A 27,351-nucleotide genomic window follows, 5' to 3' on the forward strand; every position below is an offset into this window, starting at 1 on the left:
GTTATATTTGTGTAAAGTAATTTTTTTATTAATTTAAAGTTTGGGCCATAAGGCTGTTTTTCTTTTAAAATTTTTTGAATTATACTCATTGCTTTTACACAATTGAATAACTGGCGTAGAGCACCGCAATTTGCAAATACTAATTGATCATTGTGTTGTTACCAGTGCTCTGTTTTAATTAATGTGGTGAAAATAAACTTTTGTATCCTCAAATAGGGTCAGCATTCCACTCCAGCAGCCCACATGCCCTGCTTACCAATCCTATGCCTTACCACTACTGCTAAATAAATTAACATGTAATGTAGTGTTTTCTTCAACAGGAGAAACCATTTTTTTGTTTGTATATATGTATAGTGTGTGAATAAATTAACAACATCCAGATGAGTGTTTATTATTTGCTGTGGGTCACAACAGATGACATTCTACAAATAAGATAAAGGAAAAGGAGGAGAACAAGGAAAGTTCTTGATAACATGCACATAAAATTTATTTCCTTAGAATATTTTTTTTTCCCTCAAAAGTGGATACCACATATGAATACCATGTGACATTTTCACATGATCAGTTATGTTAACTGCATCACAATACATCCCATGTTATTGCCGATATGGCTAGTATACATTTCAGCTATCTTCTTATACATTCAAATTACACGGTCCATGTGAACTACATTTTTTGTCTTCTTGTTTACAAACCTTTATTAAAATAAACTCTCGATGGTGGGTTAGGCATCTTCTTGATTTTCTCCTGTAAAAAAAAGAAAAAAAAATAACATAGCATATATTTGTTTTCTTTTCAAGTTATATGACACCTGACTATCAGTGACTAAATGAAAATAAAATGTGTATCTTAAAAAGAACCAACGAAGAAATGCAGATTATTCTTATGTGGAGCATCCTAATATTTCACTTAAGTGAAGTATCAAACACCAAATTATGTTAGACTGGGCTTTATGGAACAAAATTTGCAACAGTATCCTCATGTGTACTGATTGCACAGTAATCCCATGTATTTGTTGTAGCCATTATTCTAAGGAAAACTATTTTTTAAACTAAAATGTTTATGCAATGAAGTATTTTTCAAAAATGTTTGGCATTTCTGAGAACGGTATTAGAGAGCATTACCTAGATTTTGAATAATCACCACCAATGGTGGCTGAAAACTTCTACTATAAGGAGTCACCCACATTTTACCAATACAGCAAAGAAGTGTATACAGGTTGGGAGTACCTTCTTGTCTCAGTGTGGGAAACTGCCCCTAAAGATGGCACCAGGACATCTAAGGCAATGGAAACCCCCCCTGCAAAGAAGACACATGTGTACCCCACCTGAAACGTAAACAGTAATTTAAAAACTGTCATGATGATCTCTCCACTGGCAACTGATTTCAGATTAGTTGCCCATTAGGACCTATGGAAGGGAACTGCCAAAGAGGAAATGTTGTTGTTGTTGTTGTGGTCCTCAGTCCTGAGACTGGTTTGATGCAGCTCTCCATGCTACTCTATCCTGTGCAAGCTTCTTCATCTCCCAGTACATACTGCAACCTACATCCTTCTGAATCTAAGGAGGAAATGACCATGAGAAATAACTGACAAACCAATGAAAGGCTAGGTTTGATTAATACAGGTTAATCAGAGTAAGTTACTATGACCAGATATGTGACTGACAGCAAACCATCATCATCAACAATAATTGTACTACATGTGCTGACATGGAGGAAGGGACAGAGGAGGGGGGTGGGGAGGGAGGGAGGGAGAGAGAGAGAGAGAGAGAGAGAGAGAGAGAGAGAGAGAATGTGTGCATTGAATAGGAACACATGAGGTAGTTATGGGAGAATATTGGCTCAAGGCTCAATAGTAGGAATGAGAGAAGAGAAAGACAGTTCTGCTATACATTACAACTAGTTAATAGCAAATATGTTGTTCAAAAATCACAACAGGAGATATATTTGCAAAAGGCCTGCAGACACAGAACAACAACAGGTGTATTATACCATGATGAGATTGTGATCCCAAAATCAAATATTTGGTTGTAAGGCATACAAATGAGCAGATATTGACCTGGATTACAATTTAGTAATGATAAAGAGTAAGTGGAAGCTCCAGAGAATTTTCAAGAAGCCTCAATGAGTGATGAAGTAGGATACTGAAGTACTGAGGAATGATGAGTGCATTAGGAGCTCTATAAAGCTGTGCATACTGTGACAATGAATACCACAATATGCTGTTCAGTTGAGGACTGGACATCCCAGACAAAGCATTCACAGAAATTTGACAGATAGATGTACATACAAGGAAGTTACTGTGAAGGAACCTTGTGTGACAGCGCAAATACTTCAAATGATTAGCAAAAGAAAGAACTGCAAAAATGTTTAGAAAAGTAAGTAATAAATCAAGATAATCCACTTCCAAATGAAATTAAGAGGTGCTGCAAAATTAAATCAGAATGGTTGCAGAAAAATCATTCATTTATTCACTCCCAAATCATGTTCTATCAATCACATCATGAAGGAGAGTCTTTAAGGATGTGGGACAAGTCAAATTATATTTGATAAAGGCAGAATCAGCCACTGCTGGTTACTTCTATGAATATACTAAAAACAAATGATGACTAGTGCTAATATACTCACATGGATAATTATGAGAATTACTTCTAGATTACTTTATACAGTACATCAGGAGACAAACAACTACTTTGTATGGTGCCAGTAGTGCTCCTGTTATAGTACTCAACTGTATATATACTGTCTGCGTAAGATCTGTTAAATACAATCATCAGAGTTCTGTGGATTTTATACCTGCTGAGTCCAAATATTCTGATAAATAGTAAAAGTGATTAATGAGGTACTGTCTTACTCTGTTTTCGAGTATCTAGTGATTTTAAATTTACACTGGAGGTGTACTGGCATTCTGTTACAGAGTTTTGCACGTTTGTGTAGAACTCCATTCTGAGCTTAAGATCAATATGAAAATTATATTTGTTTCTAGCAGTGTGATTATGAATCGGCAGAGTTAAACCTAAATTCATTTTCATTTTTAAATAAAATACCATTAGGGAGCACATGTATTGGCATATGTGTAATAATCCCAGGTACTTTAACAGGTTTCTGCAAAATGTTCAGAAATAAACTTCACTCTGACAAGTCTGTGGAATAAATACATTTTTGGCTTTTAACTTCATTGCCCTGGAGGATTATGCCTTTGGATAATACTCAGTGAAAGCAAGCTAATAAATTCTACCAGTAGGTCAGCCCAATGAAAAAGCTTTGCAAATGCAAAGCATACAGAACTGAGTATTGAACCACTCCTTCCCACTGTACACACATCAAAAACAATTTTGCATCACCTCGGTTCCGGTTCTGGGAGTTCTTTGTTTCCAGAAACAACCACACATTGCATGTTGTACCACCAAACAGTGAGACCTTCAGAGTTCGTGGTCCAGATTGCTGTACACACCAGTACCTCTAATACCCAGTAGCATGTCCTCTTGCATTGATGCATGCCTGTATTCGTCATGGCATACTATCCACAGCTTCATCAAGGCACTGTTGGTCCAGATTGCCCCACTCCTCAACGGCGATTCGACGTCGATCCCTCAGAGTGATTGGTGGGTCACGTCGTCCATAAACAGCCCTTTTCAGTCTATACCCGGCATGTCCGATAGTGTTCTTGTTTGGAGAACATGCCGGCCACTAGTCAAACGATGTCATTATCTTTAGGAAGTCATTCACAAGATGTGCACAATGGGGGCGTGAATTGTCGTCCATGAAGACTAATGCCCCCCGCCCCCAATATGCTGCCGACCGCTTGGAGGGTGGTATTCACATATATTACAGCCGTTATGGCACTTTCCATGACCACCAGCGGCATACGTTGGGCCCACATAATGCCACCCCAAAACGGCAGGCAACCTCCACCTTGCTGCACTCACTGGACACTGTCTAAAGCGTTCAACCTGACTGGGTTGCCTCCAAACACGTGTCCCACGATTGTCTGGTTGAAGGCAATATGCAACACCCATCCATGAAGAGAACATGATGCCAGTCCTGAGCAGTCCATTTGGCACTGTGGGGCCCATCTGTACCGTGCTGCATGGCATCCTGGTTGCAAAGACGGACCTTGCCATGGACATCGGGAGTGAAGTTGCGCATTATGCAGCCTATTGCGCACAGTTTGAGTCATAACACAACGTCCTGTGGCTGCACGAAAAGCATTATACAACATGGTGGTGTTGCTGTCAGGGTTCCTCCGAGCCCCAATCCATAGGTAGCAGTCATCCACTGCAGTAGTAGCCCTTGGGTACCCTGACCGAGGCATGTCATTGACAGTTCCTGTCTCTCTGTATCTCCTCCACGTCCTAACAACATTGCTTTGATTCTCTCAGAGACACCCAGACACTTCCCTAGCTGAGAGCCCTTCCTGGCACAAAGTAACAATGCAGACGCAATCGGAACACGGTATTGACCATCTAGGCATGGTTGAACTACAGACAACATTAGCTGTGTGCCTCCTTCCTAGGGGAATGACTGGAACTGATTGGCTGTCAGACCCCCTCAGTCTAATAGGCGCTGCTCATGCATGCTTGTTCATGTCTTTGGGCAGGTTTAGTGACATCTCTAAACAGTCAAAGGGACGATGTCTGTGATACAATATCCACAGTCAATGTCTATCTTCAGGAGTTCTGGGAACCGGGGGTGATGCAAAACTTTTTTGTTGTGTGTATTAATCAGAAAACTATTGCTCTCTCTCTCTCTCTCTCCCCCCCCCCTCCCTCTCCCCCCCCCCCCCACCCCCCTACTGTTGGTAGCATAGATCTTTTTTGCACCTATTCTTCTCAATATTTCTTTATTTGTGAGATTTGCTGTCTACTGTATTATTCCCATCCTCCTACAGCACCACTCTTCAAATGCCTCCAATCGCTTGTCGCCACGCATCAATGTTGCGCGCATTTCCAAGACGTATGAGACTACCCTCCACACAAAGATCTTACCCTATCTCTTTCTGATGATGTAAGAAACAACTTTTTATTGTAATAAGATGCAGTGAATGCAATTTTGTTCTTTGTGTCACCTGAACTTTAGCCATCTGAGGTGATTTTACTACCTAAATAAATATTTACTTATCCAAGTGGTTTATTATTAACTATGCTGTCTATTTGCAATGTGTGGCAGCTGCATACCATAAATAATTCCAATCTTCTGTGCATTATTTTTTATGTTTTACTTTGTTTCAAGATCTTTTTCATTTTTGCTATCTTTTTTATAGTTTCCACCAATGCAATATTTGTATTTGCACTTAATAATTTTATCTCTGCAAAATCTTCTTTACATTCCTCGATGCCTTTCTCAAAATACAGTTTGATCAAAAATGGTGACAACTGACATCCCTGATATACTCCTTACTCCAAGACACTCTTGAACATTTCCTTTTAAATCATCATATTCTATTCCATTTATTTTTTGGTTATAGCTCTTGCTTTCTCTTTCATAAATGCCTTGTTCCATTTTAACTTTGCAGCAGGAGGACCTAACAACAACTGTAGGTGCAGTACACTAGACTGCAAGAGACTTAACATTTTGGCAAGACACATGAATAGTGCTGAACCTCACAACAACCATGCCCAAAGCAGTCTCAGCTCATATCAGAGTTCCTATAACATAATCAGTACAATGTGCCATCCCATCATTCCCAAGCTGTGTCAATGTTTTTAGAAACATTCCATGAAGGTATAGCACTTTTGTGACAACAGCCTCCCCCTTGTGTTCCACCCTTTGTCAACTGACCTACATCCTTATGAGCTTAACCAGGCAGGAGGCACTGGACTCAGTTCCAACAAACCTTCATGACCTTTTGCCATCAGCAGGATGAAAGGGGTGATACACACTACCAGACAGTGTTCTATAATTTAACTGCCTATGAGTGCTGAAAGTCATTCAGATGGTAATGCGATATCAATGAGATAGCTACAGTTAATAACTAGTAGGAATTAATACAAAGCATAAATGCAATTCTTCTTCTTCTTCTTCTTCTTCTTCCTCCTCCTGCTTGTCTTTTAAGGGACTCATAACTCCCATCCCAATGTCACATGTGCCTCCACGAGAAATCCAGTTGTTGCCAAAATATATTCTGGCTAGATAGTATTGTAACTAATATATTATAATTTAACTTTGGTGAGAGTTTCAATGAGGTGAAGGCACTATTATTGATGGGTTGGTACACAAAGCTACATTAATGATTATGAACTAATACATTTCGACTTTTTAGAATTTAAAGGAGTTACGACTATAACACATTTTCAAGGTCATTATCTTGGTCACCCTCATTACTGTGGTCTTACTGAAAGCCCAATCCATTGCATATGAAATAGATTTATTTATAACTTGTAATCTGCCAACACTTTTTCTATCTTGAAATGCATTATAGCTAGAAGTTAGAATGGTTTCCAAGCAAGATTGTTCACCTGCAGTTCTGGTTCAAGTGATGCTGTTGCTATTGAGGCTTTCTGTGAAAACAATGCACAGCACATGGGTGTTGCAAATGTGAGGAAGAAACCACACAGCAAAGTTTGTATTGGAGCAGAAGACCATGGAAAGCGCTGCGAAACTCCACGTTTCTCAAGTCGGTCCATTACAAATGGCGTAATTGCTGAAACAATATTTAAATTAGTCACAATATGTAACTTTAACACACAGAACATGAATTAGTTACATGTCACTTTCAAATGGGTAACAGCATTCACATACTACTGCTAAATGTACACAGCTGACTGGTTATCTTTATTAAAGATGATTTTCTAACACGTACACTGTAGACATAAAAAACATGCTTTATACAAATAATGTTATGAGATACAGCAACTATTTAATATGTACAGCTGATGTATTATGTAACAAAATAATGACAATGTGAATTAGGATAGACTGCTACTCGCCACACAGGAGGCACTGAGTGACAGACAGGCCATTTAAATGTGCCTCTTGTATGTGGTGAGTAGCAACATGTCCTAATTTATATTAACATTTTATTTTCAATGTTTTCAATCCTTAACATGCAATAGTTTTGCTAGAACAAACACAACAGGTCAACTTACATAAAAGCGATATTTAGACCTCCCTAACACAGCTGCTTTCACAATATTAATGAAACTAATTATAATAAATTTATTCAACAACCAGCTTGCACATCACTAACTAGTCACAGGAATTATGTCTGGGACACAGCAAAGCTAATAGTTCAGGAGACCACAGAATGTAAATATGATTAAGAGGGCATACAGGTACTGTGTAGCCAGAGAGAGTACTAACATGGTGGTGAAAGCCTATATGCTGTGCTCAATATCTGCTAAATATACAAGCAGCCAATACCAAAAACATGAACACAAAAAAATTAACAAAATTTCTTTATCAATAGTAGTGTTAATGATCATCAGGCATCCCCTCAATTAATACAAAAATGAGAAAGAGAATGAAAACCTGAAAAACAGAAGTTATGACAGGTAGGAGGAGAAATATATCAAGGGACCACAGTTGAGAGAAACTATAAAACTATGGGAAACAACAATTTCTTATTGATGGCAAGCACTTTCCTTCAGGAGAAATGCCAGAAGTGCCAATAAATACACACAACAATACATATGAGGTGTTGTTGTTGTGGTCTTCAGTCCTGAGAGTGGTTTGATGCAGCTCTCCATGCTACTCTATCCTGTGCAAGCTTCTTCATCTCCCAGTACCTACTGCAACCTACATCCTTCTGAATCTGCTTAGTGTATTGATCTCTTGGTCTCCCTCTACGATTTTTACCCTCCACGCTGCCCTCCAATGCTAAATTTGTGATCCCTTGATGCCTCAAAACATGTCCTACCAACCAACCGATCCCTTCTTCTAGTCAAGTTGTGCCACAAACTTCTCTTCTCCCCAATCCTATTCAATACCTCCTCATTAGTTACGTGATCTACCCACCTTATCTTCAGCATTCTTCTGTAGCACCACATTTCAAAAGCTTCTATTCTCTTCTTGTCCAAACTGGTTATCGTCCATGTTTCACTTCCATACATGGCTACACTCCATACAAATACTTTCACAAACGACTTCCTGACACTTATGACAATTAAATAACTGGTATGGTGGTACAAACACCATTTTTACAAAATTAATCACATTCAGTATATACTCTCCTTGTCAATCCCTACAATGCTCTGTATGAAATTTCCATTTCTCAAAACAGTGCTGGAAGTCCCTTTCTCAGCCTTAAGAACCTCCATTTCTTTTGATTTCATCTCTTCCACATTGCCAGACCTTGTCCCCTAAGTGCTGATTTTTTTTTTTTTAAAAAAAAAAAAAGGTCAAGTCACAGAGGACCAGATCAGGCAAATATGGTGGATGGTCCAACAAGGGGTGCCTTATCAGCAAAGAATTCCTTTGCACACAAGGTGTAATGGTCTGGTGCATTGTCTTTGTGAAGCATCCAGGACGTCTTGTTCCACAAATATGATTGTCTCCTCACTTGTTCAAAAACAGCAGTTCGGAACCTCGACGTAATAATGTTGATTGATGCCTGGCCTTAAGACAATTTTCATAGGTCAGTTTACAAGTTTTCTCAATGGTTTTGTTTGTTTTTATGTTGAGTGTTTGGTCATTTTATATCCCCCCCTCAAACTTTTTGAACCCCTCAAAAACTTGTGTTCATGATAAACATTTACTTGCATACACTTCCTTTAGCAAGGCATGAGCTTCTGTTGGAGTTTCCCCTAGTTTCAAAAGAGATTAGGGTTAAATCATTGCTTCAGATGAACACTTTGTATTTTCTTTCATGATATTAGCGCAAAGACTTCAACTGACAGTTGCTACATTGAGACTGAGAGATATAACAGTGCCAGTCAAGCTCAGGAAGGGAGAAGCATCAACTGACACAAACCATGTTTAAACCTGCCACGGCACACTCACTGTTTGCCAGTAGCACCATCAGATTGGTTATGTATTTGTCACATGGGATGAGAAAGTCTCGTCTGTAGTGAGGGGAGAGAGAGAAGACAATGATGCAAAAAGGGGTGAGCGGTTGCATCAGAAAGAGAGAGCAGGAGATTTACGATAGTACGTTGGTAAGTACTGTGCCAGTTTTAGTCTAGGGATGATGAGAATAAAAGAACATGGGAAGAAGAAGAGAAATTAATAATGTAATTGAGAACTAGACATGAAGAGAGAAAGGGGTGAGGATATGTTAATGGAGGTTAAATAGAGGATGATGCCCGGATGCAAAGGTGTGTTCAATACCAAATTTCCTTCTCTGGAGTTCAGGAAACGTAGTATTAGAGTGAGTATCCAAACAGCATTTATGCTGTATCTGGCACTCAGGTCCCTTGGGTTGTGCTATAGAGTAAATTCAGCAACTAGGTACTGGGTGTCTCTGAGGTGGACACTACTACTATGCCCATTCACGTCCTCAGTCAGTCCAGTTGTTTTACTCACTCCTTTATAAAATTCTGTGCAATGGACGCCATAAATAAACAACATATGTGATTTTAAAAGTTACTTCACCTTCTATCTTGTAGGCTTTTGTGGTTATGGGGCTGGGATAAATGGCAGTAGGAAGCTATATGGGACAGTTTTACAGTGGGAATGATTGCAGGGATAACGGTTTTGGAATGTCATGCGGTCTGACTAGGATGTTACCGAGGTTAGGAGGGTGACAGAGGGTTGAGTGGGGAGGATACCAGGGAGAGGGGATCTCATTCCCAGGCTTGAACTGAGAAAGCCATAGCTTTGGCAGGAGAATGTGCTGAAGCATTTGCAGCCTGAGTGACAAGTGCGAACTGTATTATTCAGAGGGCAAGAGAAGAATGCTTTGTGAATGAGGCCTGTAGGCTAGTTGCAGAAGTGAAAAATTGTGGGACAGGTGGTAGGCATAGGCGTCAAGGGATTTGGTGGTGGCAGATACATTTGCTGTGAATGCCTAAACTGTAAGGTACGGAGTGATGTGGAATGGGTGGCAGCACTCAAAGAAAGTGTATGTACTGTTGCTAGGTGGTTAGTTTTGTGTACTCTGAGGTTCAGAGACATGGAAGCCAATATCAAGCAAGATAGCTTAGGATTCGGAAAAGGACTAAATGAATTTGAACTGAAAAAAAGGGGATCCAGCTTCTGGGTCTTGAGGAATGCCTTTTCCACATAGCCCATGACAAGGCTGATATAAGATGGGGCCATACTGGTTCTGATAGGTCCACCCCAGAACCTCTTGCCCGAGTCCATTTCCCTCCCTATCCCAATGTCACCCCACATGCCCATCTTCTACATGTTCCCCAAAAATCCATGAATCCAACAACCCTGGACACCTCATTGTAGCTGGCTATTTTGTTCCTACTGAAAGAATTTCTGATCTTTTTCACAAACACCACTTCCTTCAATGAGTCTCTACCGTCCCTGCACCTCTACCTCCTGGATCTCTACTCATCACTGTCGATGCCACCTCCTTATGCACCAACATGCCTTATGCCTATGGTCTTGGCACCATTGAACATTGCCTTCCAAGTGACCTTCAGACTCAAAATCCACTATCTCATTCCATGTAAGATCAAATGTGGGAAACGAACATTTGGTCACAAATTTTTGTACAGTGGTAAGAGGAACTGTCCACAACAACAAACTAAAAATCCAGACCAATACTGTCGAGCGTTTGAGTCGCTGGATGTACAAAAGTAACTTTTTTATGTTTTTCTCTAACAATTTGAAAACTGCGACTTCTAGTGAAAACGTTCCTAGTACAAAACTTAACTACATTACATTTCCTACATAAAGGTCTTACTGATTTTCTCCTCTGGTAGTAATAGTTTCTGCATTGCAGGGGATGGAAAAGTTGCAGATTGTTAAAAATAATGTTTTAATAGTTTAATGTTTACTGTTAAATGAAGTGGGTTAAGAACAAATATTAAATGTGTGTACCACATCTAAGTGATGTAGAGCCACATCAAGGGGGTTAATTGTATTCTGGGGGTAAAATAGGGTGGGGAGTGGGATGGGCAAAGGGTAGGAGTTTGAGGGAAGGTAGACCTCCAAACTGTGGTCAGGCACTTCCTACCTCCATAGGTCTCCAAACAAACTTGAGCTGGTGGTTCCCCACTCCATCCACCCCACTATGTCGTGAGAAGAAACCACAAAGTGTTCACAGAATTATACCAACCACCACAGCACATAGCATGACTCCAAATGTTCAATATTTTTACATAAAAGCTCATTTAACAGCTGTTTTTTTTTTTTTGTGGTTTTAGGGCGCACAACGTCAATGGTCATTAGCGCCCAGACTACGTTAGGAATGCACCGCGAGTCACAAGTTTAAAACAACAACGAAACGGAAAACATGATAAAAGACAGACTGACAGGCATAGGATTAAAAAGGAAAACAGCATAATCAAATGTCCTTTGAGAGGGTTGTCAAATTGATAAAATGAAGAACGCGAGCAGCTGCTCGTGGGTCATCCGCTAAAATGGCATCTACAGTACAGGGCAGGCCAAGATCAAGACGCAGGGTGTTAAAATCCGGACAGGACGTTAAAATGTGGCAGACCGTCAGCAATTGCCCACATGGGCAGAACGGCGCCAGCGCAGCCGTCAGCAGATGGCGATGGCTGAACCGGCAGTGTCCAATTCGTAACCGGGCCAGAACTACCTCCTCCCGCCGAGAAGGGCGTGAGGAGGACGTCCAAGCCACGGGAAGAGGTTTTAAGGCCCGAAGCTTGTTGTCTGTAAGTGCAGCCCAATCGGCATGCCACAACGATAAAATGCGCCGACAAATTACCCTGCTACAATCTGACGAAGGGACACAACAAGAAGCTGTCCAAGGCTGGAGGACCGCAGCCTTGGCCGCGGCATCTGCAGCTTCGTTCCCGGGGATACCGACATGGCCAGGAATCCACATAAAGCTAACTGGAGAACCGACGTCCACCAGCTGCTGAAGAGAGCGTTGGATCCGGTGCACGAAAGGGTGAACCGGGTATGGATCACTGAGGCTCTGGATAGCGCTCAGGGAATCGGAGCAGATGATATATCCAGAATGTCGGTGGCGGCAGATGTAAAGAACAGCCTGGTAGAGGGCAAAGAGCTCAGCTGTGAAGACCGAACAATGGCCATGGAGCCGGTATGTGAAACTTCGTGCCCCGACAATAAAAGAACACCCGACCCCGTCATTGGTCTTAGAGCCATCTGTATAAATGAAGGTCATATTAATGAACTTCGAACGAAGTTCGACAAAACGGGAGTGGTAGACCGAACCGGGGGTAACCTCCTTCGGGAGCAAGCAGAGGTCAAGGTGGACGCGAACCTGAGCCTGGAGCCAAGGTGGCGTGTGGCTCTCGCCCACTCGAAAGGTTGCAGGGAGTGAAAAATTAAGGTGTTGAAGGAGGCGACGAAAGCGAACTCCAGGGGGTAGCAGGGCAGAGACATACAACCCGTATTGACTGTCGAGAGAGTCATCAAAAAAGGAACGATAAGACGGGTGGTCGGGCATTGCCAGTAGCCGACAGGCATACCGACAAAGCAGTATATCGTGCCGGTAGGTGAGTGGCAACTCACCAGCGTCAGCATGAAGACTCTCGACGGGACTAGTATAAAACGCTCCGATCGCAAGTCGTAAACCCCGATGTTGTATGGAGTTGAGGCGGCGTAAGATGGATGGCCGTGGAGAGGAGTATACGAAGCTCCCATAATCCAGCTTGGAGCGGACGATCGACCGATATAGGCGAAGTAGGACGGTTCGATCTGCTCCCCACGACATACCACTGAGAACACGAAGGACATTTAGAGAACGGGTACAACGGGCAGCCAAATATGACACATGTGGAGACCAACTAAGTTTCCTGTCAAATGTAAGACCTAAAAATTTTGTTGTCTCCACGAATGGGAGAGCAACGGGACCGAGTCTTAAGGACGGTGGGAGAAACTCTTTGTAGCGCCAGGAGTTAATACAGACCGTCTTCTCGGCAGAAAAACGGAAGCCATTGGCGACACTCCAGGAGTAAAAACGGTCAAGAGAACGCTGAAGACAGCGCTCCAGGAGACACGTACGCTGCGCGCTGCAATAGATGGTAAAATCGTCCACGAAAAGGGAGCCTGATACATCAGCTGGGAGGCAATCCATTATTGGATTGATCGCTATGGCGAAGAGAGCGACGCTCAAAACTGAGCCCTGTGGCACCCCATTCTCCTGGCGAAAGGTGTCTGACAGGACAGAACCCACACGTACCCTGAACTGTCGATCCATTAAAAAGGAACGAATAAAAAGAGGGAGGCGACCGCGAAGGCCCCATGTATGCATGGTGCGGAGAATGCCCGCCTTCCAACAGGTGTCGTAAGCCTTCTCCAAATCAAAGAACACAGCCGCGGTCGGGCGCTTCCGCAAGAAGTTATTCATAATGAAGGTCGACAAGGTAACCAGATGGTCAACAGCAGAGCGGCACCTACGAAAGCCACATTGTACATTGGTAAGTAGGCGTCGAGACTCGAGCAGCCAAACCAATCGAGAGTTAACCATTCGCTCCATCACTTTACAGACACAGCTGGTAAGCGAGATGGGTCGATAACTGGAAGGCAAGTGCTCGTCCTTCCCCGGCTTAGGAATCGGGACAACAATAGACTCGCGCCAGCATGCGGGAACATGTCCCTCAATCCAGATGCGATTGTAAGTACGAAGAAGAAAATCTTTACCCGCAGGAGAAAGGTTCTTCAGCATCTGAATATGAATAGAATCAGGCCCTGGAGCGGAGGACCGTGACCGGCCAAGTGCGTTTTCGAGTTCCCGCATGGTGAATGGGGCATTATAACTTTCACGATTCGAGGAGCGGAAGTTAGGGGGCCTAGCCTCCTCTGCCTGTTTGCGGGGGAGGAAGGCAGGGTGGTAATGAGCGGAGCTCGAAACCTCTGCGAAAAAGCGGCCGAAGGCATTGGAGACAGCCTCAGGGGCCACAAGGACGTCATTCGCGACCGTCAAGCCAGAAACTGGTGAGTGGACCTTAGTGCCAGATAGCCGGCGCAGGCTACCCCAGACAACAGAAGAAGGAGTAAAACTGTTGAAGGTGCTTGTGAAAGCAGCCCAGCTGGCTTTCTTGCTTTCTTTAATAATACGACGACACTGTGCACGTAATCGCTTATAATTGATACAATTTGCCACTGTAGGCTGGCGTTTAAAGGTGCGTAAAGCACGTCGACGAGCACGTAAAGCGTCTCCACATGCTGCGGTCCACCAGGGGACCGGTACGCGACGTGGAGAAGAAGTAGGGTGAGGGATGGAAGATTCAGCAGCAGTGAGAATGACTTCCGTGAGGTGTGCGACCTGACTATCGCAGCTTGTGAATGTTTGATCCTGAAAGGTCGCCCTGGAAGAGAAGAGCCCCCAGTCTGCTTTGGAGATGTTCCAACTAGATGAGCACGGAGAGGGGGTATGCTGCAGGAGATGGATAACACACGGGAAGTGGTCGCTCGAATATGTATCAGAAAGTGCATACCACTCGAACCGGCGTGCAAGTTGGGGAGTACATATAGAGAGGTCTAAATGGGAATAGGTGTGAGATGTGTCCGAAAGAAAAGTAGGGGCGCCAGTATTGAGGCAGACAAGATTGAGCTGGTTGAAAAGGTCTGCTAACAGGGAGCCCCTCGGGCAGGATGCTGGAGAGCCCCAAAGGGGATGGTGGGCATTGAAGTCTCCAGTTAACAAAAATGGTGCAGGTAGCTGAGCAATAAGTTTCATCATGTCTGCCCTGGTAACGGCAGACGACGATGGAGTGTAAACGGTACAAACGGAAAATGTAAAAGTGGGGAGAGTAATGCGGATGGCAACTGCCTGCAGGCCGGTGTGCAACGTGATGGGATCGTAGTAAATATCATCCCGGACCAGCAGCATAACCCCTCCATGAGCTGGGATACCTACCACAGGGGGTAGGTGAAAACGCACAGAGGTGTAGTGTGCCAAGGCAATTTGATCGCAAGGGCGTAGCTTCGTTTCCTGGAGGGCGACGACGAGCGGACGGTGCAAGCGGAGCAGCAACTTCAAGTCCTCTCGGTTGGAGCGAATGCTGCGAATATTCCAGTGAATAAGTGCCATCGTAAGAAAAGAAAAAAGATGAAAGAAGGGGTCACCTCGAAGGCCGCTGAGGGCCTGGCTTCGAGCGAGCACTGCCGCCGCTATCAGTAGGCGGACAGTCATCGTCCATTGGTTCTATAGGTTCATTGGCCATCTTGGTAAGATGGCCGGGAGGGGGAGCTTCCTCCGCCAGTGAACGGCCAGATGTTCGGCTACCAGCGGTGCGGCCAGGCGAAACGGATGACGGCCTGGGGCGGCAACCGCTGGGTGGCGCAGGAGAAGAAATGCGCCGTGGGGGAGAAGGAGAACTGTGCTTCCCATTAGCCTTCTTGGAAGGTCGTTTGGTGGAAGTACCGGTCGAAGGCTGGGAGGTCGAGGTACGTAGGAAGTCTGCACGGGACGGTTCCTTCTTGAAGGCCCGTGCATCTGACTTCTGGGTCTTCGTCTTAGCAGAAGCTAATGAAAGGGCTGGTGCCTGTGGGGTGATGGGAGGAAGAGGAGACGTCGACCGCGCGATCTTAGTACTGGCCGAACGGACGACCGTGGTGCTGAAGGTCAGATCGCATGTCTGGGTTGCCACCTCCCTGGTAGTCCGAGGAGAGGCGAGGACAGTACTGTATTTCCCCGCTGGGAGCAGCGTGGGCTTCCTACTAGCCAAGAGCTTGCGAGCAGCCGAGGTAGACACTTTCTCTTTGACCCGAATTTCTTGGATACAGCGTTCTTCCTTATAGACAGGACAGTCGCGGGAGGATGCGGCATGGTCACCCTGACAGTTCACACAACGAGGAGACGGAGGTGGACAGTCACCCTCATGGGCATCCCTGCCACAAGTGACACATTTAGCCGCATTGGAACAAGACTGTCGAGTGTGATTGAAACGCTGACACTGGTAGCAGCGCGTAGGTGTCGGGACATAGGGGCGAACAGAAATAACCTCGTAGCCCGCCTTGATGCGCGATGGCAGCTTAACACTATCAAAGGTCAAGAAAAGTGTCCGGGTCGGTACAAGGTCATTGTGGACCTTTTTCATGACCCTATGGACAGCAGTCACGCCCTGCTCAGCGAGGAAAGATTGAATCTCCTCGTCAGTCAAGTCGTCGAGGGATCTAGTATAGACCACACCACGAGACGAATTCAAAGTTCGGTGAGCCTCCACCCGGACAGGGAACGTGTACAGGAGTGTGGCCCGAAGCAGTTTTTGTGCCTGAAAGGCGCTCTCAGTTTCGAGTAATAAGGTACCGTTACGCAACCTGGTACAAGATTTAACAGATCCGGCTATGGCATCTACGCCCTTCTGGATAACGAAAGGGTTGACAGAGGAAAAATCCTTTCCGTCCTCAGATCGAGAAACGACGAGGAACTGTGGGGCAGGCGGTAGTACTTTTGTCACTGGTAGCTGGTCACGTTTCCGTTTTTGGGCAGAAGTCGAGAGAGATGGAGTGGAATCCATTGCGGAGGAATCCCCCATGATTGCCAGCGTCTCCGATGGCGCGTTCCTTCTGTGTGGGGACCCTCTCAGAGGGCACGCCCGCCTTAGGTGAATGTTTACACCTCAGGTCACACCTCCCGAGAAACAGACAGAGGGACCAATCGGCATGGTCAGAAGGTATCAGCTCAGGCAATCACCCCTCCCCGGGCCTGGCCTTTACCAGGGGGTATGCGCGTGCCTTACATGTCTACCCAGGGCGGGGAATTACGCGTTACCCCGTCACCGGCTACGCGTGCGAACGCGTGGGTCGGCCTTCAGGCGCGCACAGGGAGGAAGGAAGAAGAGGAAAAAGGAGAGAGGGAGAGAGAGAGAGAGAGACAGAGAGAGAGGACAGACTGTCTCAAACGCCGAGGCGGAGACCAGAGAAGGCAAGGAGAAGAAGGCAATGAGAAGGCAAGGAGATTATGCAGGGGAAAGAGTAAGGAAGACAGTGAGGTGGAGAAGAGCAAAGAAAGGAACCAACCAAAGGAAGGAAGAAACGAGAAGTGAAAAAGCAAAATGACCGCAATTAGAGGTCGTGGAACCTACTCCACACACCGTTGGGTGGCTTGCGGAGTATGAATGTAGATGTAGAACCGTCCGTCTCCGGACGCAGGCGCTAACTACCCCCTTGAGGGGGAGGGACTTCTTTTAGTCGCCTCTTACGACAGGCAGGAATACCTCGGGCCTATTCTAATCCCCGGACCCGCAGGGGGGATTTAACAGCTGTAAGTAAGTACTCATTTAATAAACTGAAAATAACTCTACTACATAAATATGAGCTCAGTGAAGTTATTTTGTCTACTCACATAAGACAACTGGACAGGAAATGCTGGGAAAGGAGAGAGTGTCTGCAGTCTGAAAAGGGAGCAGCATTTGTGATGGGGAAGTTGCCTTTCCCAGAACAACTCTACAGCTGCCGTACAGGATGACTAAAAACCAAATTCACCTCTTGCAATATACAAAAGTTTGCTGAGATTTACATAGATTCTATCCATATGCATTTCTTTCATTAGTATTATTAGTAACTCTTAACCGTATTCCATGTAGTGTTAATGAACTCTGTGGAAAATAAGAATCCCTGGGCATGTCTGTACACTTCGTCACCAGTGATTCATAAGGCACACTGTGGAGGGTCAGTATAACTTTGTGGAACAACCTGTAATTCCTTCTTGTGTCTTAATGGACAGGACAGAGGGGGGAGTCATCTGCTCCCTCTTCAGTTCGCAGACCTATGAAGGAGGGGAAGCTTGATCACAATCTTGTGGCCTACCTTCCCTCAGGCTTCCACCCTCCATCAGCCTCCTATTCCACCTGTTACACTGACAGAAGACAAATAATCCCTTAATACGACTCTTACATTTGGCGCACACATTTAATGTTTGTTCTTAACCCACTTCATTAAACTGTAAACATTATTTTTATACAGTTAGAACAATATTTTTAATAATCTGTGCTTTTTCCATCCCCTGCAATGTAGAAACAGTTAGCCCTAGAGAAATTTAACATAGTTACATTTTGTGCTGGAAAACATTTTCACTAAAGATATTCACGAGAAACATAAAAAAGGGACCCTAAAATGCCCCATTTGGGAATGGCTGCCATGAAATTGCTTGTTGGGGTTGGCAGAGTATTGTTAATAACATAGTTCAGGTCTGACCTTTAGCGGTATTTGGAAAGATTGCAAAAGAAAATTTGCGGAAAGAGAACAGTTGATGCAAGGCAATTCATGGATCTTTCATGCAGACAAGGCAGCTTCCTGCTTTGCTTTGGCAATTGGTATGTTTTGTAAAAAAATCAGATGTCTTCCCTTCCCCCCCCCCCCCCCCCCCAAGCCATCACATCCCCAAGACCTTGCTCCATGTGACATTTCTTGTTTCTAAAATTTAAATTGATTTTGAAAGGATTCTATTTCATTTAAGTAGGATTGGATATGAGAATCTGCCACAGGAACTGAAGGACATTCAAAAAGAAGCTTGCTAAACACCATGCCAAAGTGGAGAGCACTGGGAAGAGCATGTTTTGAAGGGGACAAGAGGCTAAAAATATAACATGAACAATGACACTAAGAAAAAATTATCAGTTTAAGAAAATGGAGAAAAAAGCACACACATTATCTATAGTTTCTAAATTGACTTCCTCCAATGAACGAAAGAAACAAAACTTCAATTTGAATGTCTATCAGAAGCATCCTCTCCATTTGAAAGGGAAGAATCCTCCATTTCAAGAGGAAGGGTGTTAGCTTGTTGAAGAAATGAAAACTGGACAGTGAGAATTTTCCCTTTAGAAGTACAGTTGAAAGATGCAAGATAAGTACAACACGTGGAGAAATAAATCTGGAAGACGACGAGTGCGCATCATCAGCAACAAATGTGACTGTGGCAAGGGAAGTGATGCAAGACATTAATGACTCAACATTTAAAATGAGCACATTATACAAGTCAGATGGGGCATTCTTACAGCACTAGGAGTAGCAAGTTGGGTTACAAGGTTAAAGACTCTTCTTGATGAAGATTGGGTTTTTGGAGTGCTGATCTCTATGAAAGGAATTATGACAATAAACTACATTTCATGAATGCTGAGTACATTATATGGACCTATTAGTGAGTGGACTGCAAGTGCTCCCTGTTAACTCCCAGAACAATTTACGTTCATGTTATCACAATGGCCTGTCTTGACAGGGGAGCAAATGAAACACAGTTTTCAGGAAAGAATGGAATTAACTTGTGCTGTACTGAAACTTAACTGCAAGTGGGAAGGTTTATATGGCAATGTTCAACACTGCCAGTTGAACACATTCTATCATACGAGAGTCTCAATTCTAATTTAATCATCCTAGCTAACGCACAAGAATAACTAAAAACTGAATTAGTGAAAATAAGTAATTTGCATCTTTCAACACTTCTGCAATTCTGTGATTCTGGAAAAGATATGTATTTTAGGCAAAAAAGAAGTAGCACACAGTCTGCTACTCTCAGTTCACATTTAAAAGGAGAACAGGAGAAATGCTGAAATAAATTTCATGTGCAGCAGTTTTATACTACTTGAAGGGGATTGTACAAGTTTTACTGCACTAACATCCAATATTACACATACATTCAAATCCAAAGAAACTCATTCATGCATAATATGTAAGTAGACACAAATAATAGACACTATACAGTAGACAAGCATATGTTACACATATTTACAACTTGCATGCTATTGCTACATACTACTTTAACTGTTAACTGTTATATAAACTATGTGATGGCTGCTTGTGTGTAAAATGGTATCTGATTAACTGTCCCACTCATCTGTTATACGAGGGAACTTTAACAGTGGCAACTATTTATTCACAGCTAATACAAAATAGATACATGTTTCAAAGTTTTACTGACCTTCAAAGTAGTCACCAGCATTGTGTGTAACCTGTTGCCAGCTATGTGAAAGTCATAGGGTACTCTTAGCAGTGCCAATTGTGTTCACAATACCAACAGTGCGGTCTATTGCCTGACGAATTTTGTTTCCTTCAGTTCAGAAATCGAGTTGAACTCACAAGGGCGTAAGTCAGGGGAGTGCAGTAGGTGGTATAGCACTTATCATCCCCATCAGTCAAACAAATCAGTAACAGCTTTCACTGTACATCCTTGGACATTGTCCTGCAAAATGATGGTCAGGTCCTGCAGAAAGTGTCATCACTTCTGTCTCTAAGCTGGTCGTAGGTTGTGTTCCAAAAATGAACAGCACAGAGATAGAAGTGATGACACTTTCTGCAGGACCTGACCATCATTTTGCAGGACAATGCTCAACCCTTAGCTGTTACTGATTTGTTTGTGTGCTATATCAAATCTGACTTAAGCCCTCATGGTTCAACTATTTCTAAACTGAAGTAAACACTTCATGGCATTCGCTTCAGAACTGCTACAAATTCGTCGGGCAATAGACCCTGCTGCTCGAACTGTCAACACAATTGGCACTGCTAAGAGTATTCTACGACTTCCACATCACTGGCAACGGTTTACACACAATGCTGGTGACTACTTTGAAGGTCAGTGAAACTTTGAAACATGTATCTATTTTGTATGAGCTGTAAATAAATAGTTGCCACTATTAAAGTTCCAACCCTTGATAATAAATAAATTACGAGATGGTCACTCATTTGAATGAAAAACAAATGAAGTTACTCCTTCAAAACTACTAACTGCAACTAAAATTAAGGTATTCAATTCATATACATTAAGAGAATGCAATAAATATGTACACAATAATAGCATCCTTGAAGTGTAATATCAGTGAAAGTTATCTGAGTAAACAATGTTAGTGTTCAAACATTACATGTGGGATAGAATTAAAAAAAATGCTATAAAAGAAACCTGTGGGCTGCTCACTTTGTCAAAATCAAATTTTTATGGCCAGCGATGACACTGCTGAAATTAATAAAAACTGAAATAAACATATGTTTACATACAAAAATAACAAAATGAGCAAAAGAGATCGTAATAATTTTATTTGATGTTTTTGTTACTGTTACACAAAAGTAGTCCACAATAATTAAAAGCAATTGCCATAACACACAAAGCAAAATAAATAGGCCTGTTCATGCAAAACAATAAAAAGCTCAACTTTTTAGACACTTTTAGCAGATAAATTTGCAAGACTGTTTTCCAATTCCATTTACAATGCTTCCACACAAGAAAATACAATCTAGATTCAATGTCACAGTTCTGCCAAGTTACATAATTGCCCCCCCCCTCCCCCCCCCCCATACACACTACTGAAACAAACATACAATCATATTAAAAAATATATCAAACATTTCATTTGATTTGAATCATAATCATAACTAAAAGTAAGTATAAATAAAGCTAAAAATAACATAAAATACTTCAGTGCATAAAATGAGATTTCTTTACAAAGTGACAAATGGAGAAAAAGTGACACAGCAGATAAAACTGTGTGTTGAGGGTAAACTGTCATTGCAAGGAGAGGGGGGGGGGGGGGGGAGATTTACAATCTGCAAGAATGAATGATTATCTGACTTCTAAGAAATTAAGAGCAGGACAAAGTGTATGAAAGGAAAGAAGATCATGTCTGAAAATGGCACCAACTATGCAAAACTGGGAGCAAAGACAGTTACTACGAAAATATCCAGTAGTTAGTGAAGTTATCAACCAGCAGCAATCCAATGTTCCATTAACCTATAATACATAGCAAGCAATATTATCTGTTTCTTAATCAGTACCTTGTCATGGAGTGCCCCCAAACCATGCAGTGAAACTAATTGTTTTTTAATTCAGTAAACATTTATTCTACATACACCTCTATGCTCTTGTGAAGACTAAACGGGGGACTTTCCAAGACCTCCAGAAAACACAATACATGATTTCAGTTCATGTTCTACTACTATTTTATTGCTAGTATGTCCAATGAGGCTTTTAAAGAAAGGTTAATGTGCATGTTTGCTTTGAACACAATTGTTTTAACAGGCGTGACCCTACTGGTGGTCGTTCAACAGTGTCCTGCTATTATTATTAAAGACTGATTATTATTTCAAACCATTGTGAATTTTTATTATTCCCTTATTTTCCCTTTAGGCAAATATTTTCAGTGAATAAGGAAGCACAAAGCTAACATTTTGCTAAATTGATGAGAGAACCATTTTCTCTTCTCTAAAAACTCTTGCACATGGGCAGTAACAGTTATATGGTTATCATTTACTGTGCCATAGTAATTTTTCAAACATTTTTAAGTGTCCCATGACTGACTGATACCAGAAGAGATGCCAATTATCAGTCGGGCTGAACAAGTCTCAGACAACGAACATTAACATTTTATGTCCCAGACATGAAACAAATTCTTGTGATTTTGAGGATACTGACATTGAGGATGATGTACATTATGTTCAAGACAAAATTTTGATATGTTCAGATAAAGACTGAGTTGAAATTGCTTTCGGTAACCATGCAACACTGTCATCAACCTGAGTGTTGATTTTAACACAACAGTGCTTTACTAAGCACTGCTCTACTTGAGATGGTATAAGACTGCCCTGTCTTTCTGCAAGACTACAACTGGAGTTTCTCTGCCTAAGCAAGCAAGAGGTCTGACACAGTGATTCTGGTGAACACATTAGTGAGATATTTACCTGTAAAGGGCTACGCACTGTAAACAGATACATTTTATACCAATCCGACCCTTGCTTTGGAACTCTAAGGTTGTAAAACTGCTTTAGTGAGAACGGAAGGAAAAGCCAGATGGGCTTTTGTTGTGCAATAAATGATCCAAACCTCTGGTGGAGTGAGTAAGTTCTTAAGTATAAAGGGAAGATCCTAGCCCTTTGTTGGAAGGATGAACAAAATGTACCATGTGATTAACACGAGACACCACTGAGATGGTCAGCTTTACTGGTAGAGGGGCAAGGAGAAGTCAAAGCCACTTGTGTGTGAACTACAACAAAATCAAGCTGAATGTTGATTTGTCAGATCAGTAGCTATCCTACAATATGTTTGGACAGAAAACTGAAGCGGTGGAGAAAATTAGCTATCCGCTTCATTCTGATGCTGTTGGTAAACTCCTACATGCTTTACAACAAAGCGACTGGAAAGTACCTAACAAGAATTCAGTTTACGGTAATCATCTGTGGAGAGGACTTTTCATATTATTGACTGGAAATCATTTTCTTGGACAAACAGGCAGAAGCTGGGAGGAAACAAAAACAGTATTAGTGTGCTCTCAGAGAGACAAAAACCAGACTCGAAAAGTGTTTAACAAAGATACAAGCTATCAGTGTGAGAAGTGCAAAGTCACACTATCTAAATTACAGTGCTTCAAAAATATGTTATACAATGCAGATAAAAGGTATTATAAAAGATTCCCAACTATGATTACTATATTCTTCAGTACTAACTACAGTTGTGTAAAAGTATCACACTGGCTTCTGAAAACTTTTTCATTAAAAAAAAAAATAACCACACAAAAATGTCTGTTTTATGAAACTACACATCAATTCAAAAGCAAATTACTGCAAACCTCTTTAAAATCAGTGAAAAATTTAGACTCTGTAATTTAAACTTTTCAATTATGCAATAAACTTTTCAACAGTTACTATAGTTTAAAATATGGTATACACAATGAGATTATTCAGGACATTTGTGTGTTACATCTCAGGACCTAAAATATTAAATATGTATCGGCTAATAATGGGAAATCTAGGACAGAATAATCACAATATTGTGAAAAGAATAGATTACGACTCACCATATAGCACAGATGCTGTGTTGCAGATAGGCATAACAAAAAGACTGTCACACAAGTACGCTTTCAGCCAAAAAAGGTCTTCTTTGGACTCTGACAACATACACACACATACTCAAGCAAACAACTCGCACACAAGACCACAGTCTCTGGCTGCCGAGGCCAAACCAGATTTTCTGGCCTCAACAGGCAGAGACTGTAGTTGAGAGGCCAGACATACATTATGTGATCAAAAGTATCCAGACATGGACACCTGGCTGAAATTATCTTACAAGTTCATGTCACCCTCCATCGGTGATGTTTGAATTCAGTATGGTGTTGGCCCACCCTTAGCCTTGATGACAGCTTCCACTCTTGCAGGCATACGTTCAATCAGGTGCTGGAAGGTTTCTTGGGGAATGGCAGCCCATTCTTCACGTAGTGCTGCATGGAGGAGTGGTATCTAAGTCGGTTGGTGAGGCCTGGCATGAAGTTGGCTTTCCAAAACATCCCAAAGGTTTTATACAGGATTCAGGCCAGTTCATTACAGGGATGTTATTGTCATGTAACTACTCTGCCACAGGCTGTGCATTATAAACAGGTGCTCAATCATGTTGAAATATGCAATCGCCATCACCGAATTGCTCTTTAACAGTGGGAAGCAAGAAGATGCTTAAAACATCAATGTAGGCCTGTGCTATGATAGTGCCACGCAAAACAACAAGAAAAATTTCGAGTTGGCTTTAAAGTCCATGGAGATGAAATTAAAAACTTTGAGGTTTGCCAATGACATTGCAATTCTGTAAGTGACAGCAAAGGACCTTGGAAGCAGTTGAATAAAATGGACAGTGTCTTGAAAGATAGCATATAAGATGAACATGAACAAAAGCAAAACAAGGATAACAGAACGTAGCTGAATTAAATCAGGCGATGTAGAGGGTATTAGATTAGGAAATGAGACACTTAAGATAGTAGATGAGTTTTGCTATTTGGTAGGCAAAATAACTGATGATGGTTGAGGTAGAGAGGATATAAAATGTAGACTGGCAATGGCAAGAAAAGCTTTTCTGAAGAAGAGGTTGGTTGGTTGGTTTGAAAGAGAGGGGGGGGGGGGGGGGGGGACTCTATGCCATCAGTCGCTTATGGCACGCAGTTTTGTTCCGCAAATCTTATGCCACTCAGTCTCCCAAAGCCGAAAAACCCTGCGGCGTAAGACAGAATGCAGGTCAATTTCGGAGATACCCATCTCCAGAAGCAGTTACCGCACAGCCTGTTTTGGCCAGCCTGTTGGCAAGTTTGTTGCCTGGGATTCTGACGTGTCCTGGGGTCCACACAAAAACCACTGAACAACGGGACTGTTCCAGGGCATAGATAGACTCCTGAATGGACGTTACCAAAGGGCAGCGAGCGTAGCACTGGTCGATAGCTTGTAGGCTGCTCAAGGAATCAGTACACAGGAAAAATGACTCGACAGGGCATGAGCAGATGTGCTCAAGAGCATGAGATATGGCCGCCAGCTCTGCAGTGAAAACACTACAGCAATCTGGCAAGGAGTGCTGTTCAATATATACTCCATGAACATACGCAAAATATTCGTGACCGTCAGCCATCGAGCCGTCAGTGTAAACCACTTCATGGCTCTGGTACATGTTGAGAATCAAGAGGAAGTGATAACGGAGAGCTGCAGGGTTAACGGAGTCTTGAGGGTCATGCGAAAGGTCCAGAAGAATCTATGTCTTAGGTGTAGACCATAGATATGTACATGAATGGACCTTGAGGAGACATGGTAATGGGAAGGACTCCAGTTCAGACAGAAGGGACCGGACGTGAACACAAATTATCATAAGCCCTGAACTGGGCCACTGATGTGGGAGATGAACTGCCGAGGTTGGGAAAAGCAGACGGTAATTCAAATGTGCAGGGAAACTACAAACGCATGCAACGTGTCTGGCAAGCAGTTGTGCACACCTGACCTTCAATGGAGGGACTCCACCAGGACACTGGTCACTGGACTTGTTCTATTGATCAATCAGTGTAGCCAATATGTTCAGGGGCACTGCACTATCTGGAGGAAGATATACATTGCAGACAGTTATTTCCTGCATAGTCCTTATCATGATGGCCACAGCTTCAAGAGGAGTTTGAAGGGGCACAGGTTCTCCATCAGACACACTATTATAGTCACTATGATTCCTGTAATATCCCTTATTGCTGCAGAGGTCAGGGGTCCGGATTGCCAGGAACCAGGTTTTTCCTGGACGGCAATGCAGAAAGAAGGTGTAAAGCTTAACAGTTGCTGTAGTTCAGCCAGGTGGTGGAAAAAACCGCTGCGAGATCTAGGTCCTCAGCAGACACCAGAATCTCCACTTCATCCTCTGACACAGAGCTTGTAGGTAGTGGTGGTGTAGGTGCCACTGCAGTGCCTTGGTTCTTGGAGTCTTTTTCTTTTTAGGTTTCTCTCGCTGTTCCTTAGGTTTTTCCAGCTGGGAGAGTTCACTGATTCAGTCTCAGGGACTGAAGAGGACTGTGAAGCCCTATGACCAGCTACCAGTGGTTGCTTCAGCCACTGGCAGGAGTCAGCTTTGCCACTGGTAAGAACCTTGGAAGGGAGTGACCCAAGGGATCCCTTCCTGGCAAGAGGAGCTGAAGAAGACTTACACTTCTCGGGCTGAGAAGTGGGGACTGACATCCCCAATGGTTGGAGCAGTTGGGGGGGGGGGGGGGGGGGAGGTGTTTCTCTTGAAGTAGGTTGTGCAGGAACAACAGGGAGGGAAGGGGGCAGGTGGTGTCTGACAGCTCTAAGAGCCAACTGTATGCGGCAGAACGGAAAATGGTAGAACCGTAGTCATAGTGGCGGCGTAGGTTGACATCATATGCACATGATGTAGTCTCTCATATTTTCTCTTAGCCTCAGTGTAGGTCAGTTGGTCCAGGGTCTTGTTTTCAATCATTTTTCTTTTTTTCTGGAGAATCCCGCAGTCTGGTGAGCAAGGTGAATGGTGCTCTCCACAGTTGACACAGATGGGAGGTGGGGCACAAGGACATATTGGGATGTGAAGGACGTCCACAATCCCGGACAGCTGACACTGGAAGTACAGCAGAAAAACTTCCAGCACTTAAAGCACCACACTGGGGGAGGGATATATGGCTTTACGTCACAGCGGTAGACCATGACCTTGACCTTCTCGGGTAGTGTGTCACCCTCAAAGGCCAAGATGAAGGCACTGATGACAACCTGATTATCACTCTGACCCCCGTGGACATGCCGGACGAAATTGACAACTCGCTGCTCTAAATTGGTGTGCAGCTCATTATCAGACTGAAAAAGTAGGTCCCAGATACCCTGGACCATATTTGTGGGGTGTGATGGAAACAGGAACATCCCACAGCTTGCCACAGGCGAGTAGTGCCTGTGAAGAGCAGAGGATGCTGTTTTGATCAAGATCGACCCTGACCGCATTTTGGGCAAGCCCTCCACCTCCCCAAACTTGTCCTCTAAATGCTGCACAAAAAACTGTTTCATTGAGAACAAAGATTTCCCATCAACCCTCGTACATACAAGGTACTGGGGTGAATAAGCTTTGCTGCCTCTTTAGCCTAACATTCC

At 43.0% G+C, this 27,351-nt stretch overlaps 1 protein-coding gene across 1 annotated transcript in view; it reads right to left on the reverse strand.

Moving 5' to 3' along the window:
- Positions 1–459: 459 nt before the first annotated feature.
- LOC126251321 (sideroflexin-1) overlaps positions 460–27,351 on the reverse strand; it is a 128,774-nt gene continuing 101,882 nt past the window's right edge. Inside the window, exons 8-9 of the mRNA XM_049951651.1 lie at positions 6,459–6,643; positions 460–747 (exon numbers count right to left, since the gene is read on the reverse strand). Coding sequence (XP_049807608.1) covers positions 688–747; positions 6,459–6,643 — 245 coding nt within the window. The 3' untranslated portion in view covers positions 460–687. The remainder of the gene's footprint in view (positions 748–6,458; positions 6,644–27,351) is intronic.

Source organism: Schistocerca nitens, chromosome 4 (genome assembly GCF_023898315.1).
Source record: "Schistocerca nitens isolate TAMUIC-IGC-003100 chromosome 4, iqSchNite1.1, whole genome shotgun sequence".
Taxonomy (NCBI): Eukaryota; Metazoa; Arthropoda; class Insecta; order Orthoptera; family Acrididae; genus Schistocerca; species Schistocerca nitens.